Here is a 6,837-nt window from a genome sequence, read left to right as displayed (position 1 = left end):
ACATGAAAAAAAATCATCGTGTAAATTGGGTGTAATTTCCCATATGTGAGAGTCGTCGAACTACTTATTATACTTTGGTTTTAACATACTAACTGGTGAAGGGTGTCGTATGGCCATGGCCGACTAAACATTCTCACTTGTTTATTGTAAAATATATATTTAAAGTTATACTATCATTATGCATTTGAATTTCAGTTATGTTAAACTTAATTTCTGAAGTTGTATTAACATTATTCCGATTTCGTTCGATGTGGTTTATACAATCTTATATGTTAGTATTTTTATTGAAATCTTCCAATACTATTTGCACTGCCCATTATTTAATAAAATAAGTATTGCTATTAGAATAAGTATTATCTTCGGTATTTTTAAATTTAATGGGAAGTTTCTGAAATGAAAAATATTATTGTAAAAGTTCAACAACAGCTCCTAACATCTTGTTTAATAAATACATAGAAAATTTAAAATTTGTGTACTCACTGTCATTGCTGCTACACATAAACCACAACCGAAAATATTAATTAAAAAAAGTATACCAACTCTACAAGTTAACAACGTCATAATTAAGGCCGGCGTTGAAAAATATACATCAAACTCTTCTAAATATTCCATCGTCAATGCGTCAACTGTGGGATCAACTGTTATATTAAGGTACTGAAAAGTTGAAGCAGCAGACTGTAATTAAAAATATTAAGGTTCATAAGTTTTAAAATTGTTTGCATCTTTGCAAATATGGATATAGTCTTACCATTGTATAATAAATATCGGATCCGTAAAAACCTGCTGCTATACCATCTATAGTACTACCGCCTAAAATAGCCAAAAGCCACAAGGCACTCAGGCACTTATTTACCGGTCTTTTAAAATTTGATTTATAGACAGCAGACATACAAGCAAGAGATAAAATTATCCACAAACAACTAATAATTGCATATAAAATTAAAACAATAAATGTACGAAGTTTAGTGTATTCCGCCAACGTCCAATCAAGGCTTAAATTTACTGGTTTAGAAATTCCAAATATTAAAACATTTGGGTTACCACAATTTTTTCCTGATAGAAAATTATAACATAGATGATTTTTTTATGCTTTCTAAATATTTACCTACCTTGTAAATACAATAAATCCATTGTAAATAGGGTCGATTGATTGGTAATATCAGAGGTAGCAAGGGAACATTTTCCCATAACCAAACCCCATATTGAAAGACCTAAATATATAAAGCCTTGCACCTATGGAGGTAAAATAAATGTACTGGAATAATTTGTAATGTAAAGTTTCACTGAAATTTGGTAAAACTGGTTAGAAAAAAATCTTTGTATTTTAAAATGTAAAGCTTGTTTTTAAAATACATAATATTCAATAAAAATGTTTTTCAAATAAAATTTAAAATATTTTTAAACTTACTGAAAATACGGATAAAACATTTATAGTCGTATGATTTTTTAAATTTAGCACAGACAAATGTTAATATAAATCTAACCAGCATATTTTTGGTCCTATACCTCATATAAAGCCTCTTTTAGAAAATTAGTTCTTCGTCAATAAATTGTTTCAATAAATCAGAATCAATGTAATAATCTAGGTAAATAATTTTTCATGAAAAATAAATCACATTTAACGTTCATAACTGTTGTATGGTATCATATTGTCGACAACGCCCGACTATACTTTCTTATTTGTTTTTCTTTGAATTTTTTCGATTTGAAGTTTCATTTTTTAAATGTAATATTTTCTATTTGTTTTTTTTTTCATAATCAAAGCAATTTTCATTTCAACCATTAGTATCGCTATGAAATTTTGCATAACAAACTCTTACATATGTATGTACATTAGACCGACTCATAAAAACTGGTGTTTGAGTTACAAAAAAATATAACAAAGCAAGGTAAATTTTGAGAGGGGTAACAAAAACACGTTTTCGCTTTCCATACAGGTCTAATGTACATACACACATACAAATATTCCTTTACGGTAAAATTCAACATAAACTTTTCTTTATGAAAAATTTACTCATGGTGTAGGGTATCATTTGATCGGCCATGTCCGACTATTCTTTTCGAATTGTTATAATAAATAATAATAACGGATATACTACAATTCAAAATTTTTTATAATGACTCATTCATCATCGCTCAGCCCAATTTGTTAAAGCTAGAACACGAAATTTTGGTACTTGGTTTCATTGGCACTGTATAGATCCATTATGAATGGATTTTTGGAAACTAAAACGTTAAAGGAGGGTAAAAGGGGATAAATTTTGTTTTGTTTAAGAAATTTGTGTTGGTGCGCGATACCAAATGACTAAAAAATTTTACATTAGTACTTGTTCAACGTTGGTCACACAATTCCATTTTACCAAAAACTGAACAAATCGATATTTCCCCTTGTAAATACACTTGGAAACTTCAAAGCCTTTGCGGCACCTGTTAACATTCTAAAGAAATAGGACTCAATTTGGTTGAGTACTTTCCGGTTTACCTGGTAAGTAAAGAGAATACTTACCTAAAACTTAATGATTTTTTGAAACAAGAAATAAAAATGAGCAAGTGTTATAATACTTCCTCATTTTTATTTAATCACTCGATGTCGGTTATATACTTAATATTAAAGATTGCTTACCAATATAATAATTAGGAAAAATGATATAAATTTTGGACTCATTTTAAATTAAGAATTTGCTATGTTTTTAGTTCGTTACTTAAATGTGTTTGTACAATTAAATTTTATATGAATGAATTTTATTTTTTATTGTCACATAATTATGCATTAATTTATTTTTCTTTGTGATAAGATAACAAACTAGAAATTTTTACTTGACTCATAGTTTGTTACGATTCAGTAACAGTAATAAATCATTTATTTAAGTGTTTTAAATTTGGAAAAAAAATATGAACATATCAAATGCTTATTTTTAATTGTAAAATTTTTATACATACATACATACATACATACAAACATTCATAAATATAAATAATAAATTTCAAATCAAACTACAGAGAAATATTGGTCATTATATATATTTAAATTCAACTTAATATAATTTTTGTGTTATTATTTTTATCTCAACATTTTGATTATTAATTCTGATTTGTAGTTGTTGCTCCATTTTCTGAAGATGTCGTTACAGGTTCTTTTGGGGAATTCTGAAAAGTAAAATTTGTCAAAAAAAGTTTTATTTTGAGTTAATTAAAAATTTGACACTTCAGATATCTTTTATAAACAATATTAATAATACTTTGTACATAATACGCTATTACAAAAACTTTAGAAATCATATAATTTATTTTTTCACTTTTTAATAATGGAAGTATGTAAAGATTTAGAACGTGTTTTTAAATTGTCTATCAAATGCCAATTAATAATCGAATTTGTTAATCTAAAAATAAATTGATTCTTATGTTAATCCCCTTTGATGTTTTTGGGTACAAAATTAAAGTTCGCAATGTTTCCATACAAAACAATAAAAAACGACACTGTTTGTTTTCAAAACAATGTATGTTTTATAAAAAAGAGGAAGCAATTGTAAATGTAATATGAAAATTAATGAAAACTTAAATTTAAAACAAAAAATATATTGTGAAGTCCATATAATGTATACTAATCGATAAGTCAATCATTTTAATCTTTATTTTAATAAAAATTGTATTAACTTATTTGCATCAGCTGTTCACACTTTTACATTTTTTACTCAAGTTTAAATCACCTCCATTGGGCGCTTAAACGGCGCTGGAATTATGGCCCAGGTAAAATGACCCCAATGTTTGGGTCAAAATTCATTATGAAGTATAACATTTTTTTAAGAAAAATCACCCGAAAATTAATGAAAAATCTCCCCAAGGTTGAAATGGCCCCAAATATTGGGTTAATTTTTCGTAATGAACAAATACCCCAAAAACGTAAATTAAATTTCACCCCTTTAATTTTAATTCAAATATAGGTGGCGTGTCATAAAGTCCAGTGTCATATTTGCCATGGGCGTTATGACTCACTAAATTGAGTCTAGTGTCCATGGACGTTATAACAATTTCAAAAGTGTCAAAATGCATGAGAGCAATGTAACATAAAGTCCATGGATTTCAAAGAGTCCATTTATCAAAAGAAGGCTTAATTTAACGAAGTCGGTATTCAAAATAACCCAGAGTTCAAAGTCTCTTCTCCCGGCCGAAGGCCCGCTATACAAAGCACTTTTTAAATGGAAACTAAAATGCAACATACACCAAATTTAGAATAAATTCTCTTGGGGGTAAGAGTGTCCCTTTCTTAAATTCTTTACAAATTTTCAGATACAGTTCTGTTTTAAAAGTTATACAATGTCTATGTACATTATAAATATATGCTAATATATTTATACAATTTCATATTTAATAATTTTTGTTGTATTTTCATAAAATGTTAAAATTAACAAACATTTTATGAAAGTACAACAAATATTATTACGTAAAATATTTTTTATAAAAACGCGCGATTTAATAAAAAAAAATATTTATTGTATTTTATGTATAAAAGATCGCGCGATAATAAAATATTAAAAGGTATTAATGATAAATGATCAACCCTATTAATTATTTTATGTTTTTTTAGGTCCCTTTTTAATATTCACTTATTTTACAAAATTTAAGAATGAAAATTAGCCCCAAAGGAAAAGAAGTTTTGTTTTGGGGTATTTTTTCATTTCACAACATTGGGGCATTGCAGTATTACGCCAAATGTTAAAATGTTGAAATACCCCAAAAATATAAAAAAACAAAAATTTCGTGTTATTGTTTCCTGTATCTTTGTTGGGGCCATATTTTGTTTTATGTTTTGGGGCCATTTTACCTGGGGCCATAATTCGCAGCGCCGCTTAAACTAGCAAAGAAAATTAACTAACTGCGTACTTAAAAACAACTTTCGGGGATTAATTTTAATTTAATCTCTAATCCTTTACATAAAGATTGGCCCTTAACATAATTAATGTTATAGTCTTACCAGTACAATTAACATGCAGTTGCTGGCACCTGATAGGTTAAGGAGCCATATCAAAATGATTCTGGAACTAACGCAAGCCATAACAATTGATGGCGCCACAAAATATTCATCGAAACTTCGGATATAATCCATAGCAGAGCTTGTGGTAGTAATGCCCAAGTATTGGAATGTTTTATTGGCCGACTAAAAAAACATATGAGGAATTTCATGTCAAGTGACCCAACTCAAGAAATCGATTTTGACGAAATTTGCACTAAGGTCAGACAAAATTTTTCAGCTTTATTAGTCAAGAACTGCCAGATTTAGGGGATCAAAGTTGGACATTTTGGTCATACAGGGTTTTTTCCAATGAGTGAAACTTTTCATCTATTAGTCCTAGAAGTTAGTTAGTTTGTTAGTTTCTTTTGAAAGAAGGATGTATACACATCAAATCCGAAGAAATACACCTAGGCATCTATCGGGCCTGTTGTGCGCTCCTTAACCAGTGCCACGGGTGGGAATCGAACCCACCACCTCCGGTCTACCAGACTAGAACACAACCACTAACCTCCCGGATAGAAGACTTATACAATTTCCTTTAAGGGGTTTATAGTCCCATAATGAGATGTGAGTGGATATCTTAAAAAAATAGTTTTTAACTCAATAATAATTTGTTTCTCAATATTTGACAATTAATTTTCCAATATTTTTCAGTTTTTTGTTGTATTTTTTCTCAAAAAATGAAAAGAATGAAAAAATCGCTATCTGAACTCCTGTGGACAATATTTGTTAAGACTAATAGGAACAAAGTTACACTCATTTTAATAAAACCACGTATGACCAAAATGTCCAACTTTGAACATGTCTGACTCCGGCAGTTCTTGACCGATAGAGCTAAAAATTTGTGTCTACAAACCCATAGTACTAACCTTGGTGCAAATGTCATTCTAATCGAGTTACATCGATTTTTATATGTATGTTGCTCTTACCGTAGTATGAACTAAATTATGTATGTGATAACCCGTAGCTACAGCATCTAAAACACTTCCCGCTAGTACGACTGTAAACCAAGAACCAAAACTTAGAAGTTTTAAATTTCTGTGAGCTGAACACAAACTGGTTAACATCGACCATAAAGAAGTTAAAATCCACATAGTGCTAATAATTACGTAACAAATTAAAAATATAAAAGTACGAGTTTCGGTCGGCTCGGCAGTGTCAGTCAGGTTCATAGAGATGGCAACAGTATTACCTGGTACTAAAACAGCAGGCTGTCCGCAGGCATCATCTAAGGAAAATGTATAAATGTATATAATAAGTATTATCTAAATCAGTACTTTAAACATTATAGAAACCCACCATAGAAATATATTAGATCCATGACATACTGAAACGGTTGCTTAGCTATATCGGTTATTTGTTGACTACATTCTCGTAAAACTAAACCCCAGATGGAAAGCCACAAATATACAGCACCTTGGAGCTTTAAGATTAAATAATATTATTTTATGTTAATAAACACAAAGATATAAAAGCTCTTACAAGTATTAATATTGGCATAAAAAACATACAACTTTTTGACATTTTGCTAAATAGTTATTTAATATTAATAATTTTATTACTCTATTTACAACTTGCTGCAGTCTAAATATATTTAATGACTATTTTTTTGAAAATTATTTTCAATTTTCTTTTTGTTTTTTTTATTTATTTAAGACTGGATATTCATACATTTTTACAGCACAAAATAGTAAAGAAATTGTTATACATAAATATGTACATATATGTATCTGTATCTAGTCATATGCGTGTCTGTCTAACACCTAATTTGTGATAAGATAAAATGGCATGTTTTTATTTATATATATTAGGATGGCCCCAAAATG

The 6,837-nt window shown here is 28.8% G+C and overlaps 2 protein-coding genes across 3 annotated transcripts in view; both read right to left on the bottom strand.

Moving 5' to 3' along the window:
• Nucleotides 1–231: 231 nt before the first annotated feature.
• LOC124420424 lies at nt 232–1,179 on the bottom strand. The gene is made up of 3 exons (XM_046953133.1): nt 1,110–1,179; nt 749–1,053; nt 232–675 (listed from the first exon to the last, which is right to left on the bottom strand). The coding sequence occupies exons 1-3, from the start codon at nt 1,129–1,131 to the stop codon at nt 442–444; spliced, it is 561 nt and encodes a 186-aa protein (XP_046809089.1). The 5' UTR covers nt 1,132–1,179; the 3' UTR covers nt 232–441.
• Nucleotides 1,180–3,005: 1,826 nt separating this feature from the next.
• Nucleotides 3,006–6,837, bottom strand: part of LOC111684176 — a 461,818-nt gene continuing 457,986 nt past the window's right edge. The window contains exons 1-5 of one of the 2 annotated variants that reach the window (XM_046953112.1): nt 6,494–6,586; nt 6,311–6,434; nt 5,941–6,239; nt 4,973–5,155; nt 3,006–3,147 (exon numbers count right to left, since the gene is read on the bottom strand). In XM_046953112.1, the coding sequence (XP_046809068.1) occupies nt 3,082–3,147; nt 4,973–5,155; nt 5,941–6,239; nt 6,311–6,434; nt 6,494–6,535 (714 nt within the window). In that variant the 5' untranslated portion in view covers nt 6,536–6,586 and the 3' untranslated portion in view covers nt 3,006–3,081. Of the gene's footprint in view, nt 3,148–4,972; nt 5,156–5,940; nt 6,240–6,310; nt 6,435–6,493; nt 6,587–6,837 lie in introns of those variants that run through there. The other variant, XM_046953113.1, reaches the window with a different exon arrangement.

This window comes from Lucilia cuprina, chromosome 5, assembly GCF_022045245.1.
Source record: "Lucilia cuprina isolate Lc7/37 chromosome 5, ASM2204524v1, whole genome shotgun sequence".
In the NCBI taxonomy this organism is placed as follows: Eukaryota; Metazoa; Arthropoda; class Insecta; order Diptera; family Calliphoridae; genus Lucilia; species Lucilia cuprina.
The sequence above is the reverse complement of the archived record's forward strand: the minus strand, read 5'-3'. Positions and strand labels throughout refer to the sequence as shown.

Bases quoted from the DNA above. Each gene is read 5' to 3' on its own strand.
- LOC124420424 (XM_046953133.1), bottom strand. From the start codon at position 1,131: ATGGATTTATTGTATTTACAAG. The intron at 1,054-1,109 runs GTAGGTAAATAT...ATTTTCTATCAG, and splicing joins GGATTTATTGTATTTACAAG to GAAAAAATTGTGGTAACCCA. The intron at 676-748 runs GTAAGACTATAT...TTTTAATTACAG, and splicing joins CCGATATTTATTATACAATG to TCTGCTGCTTCAACTTTTCA.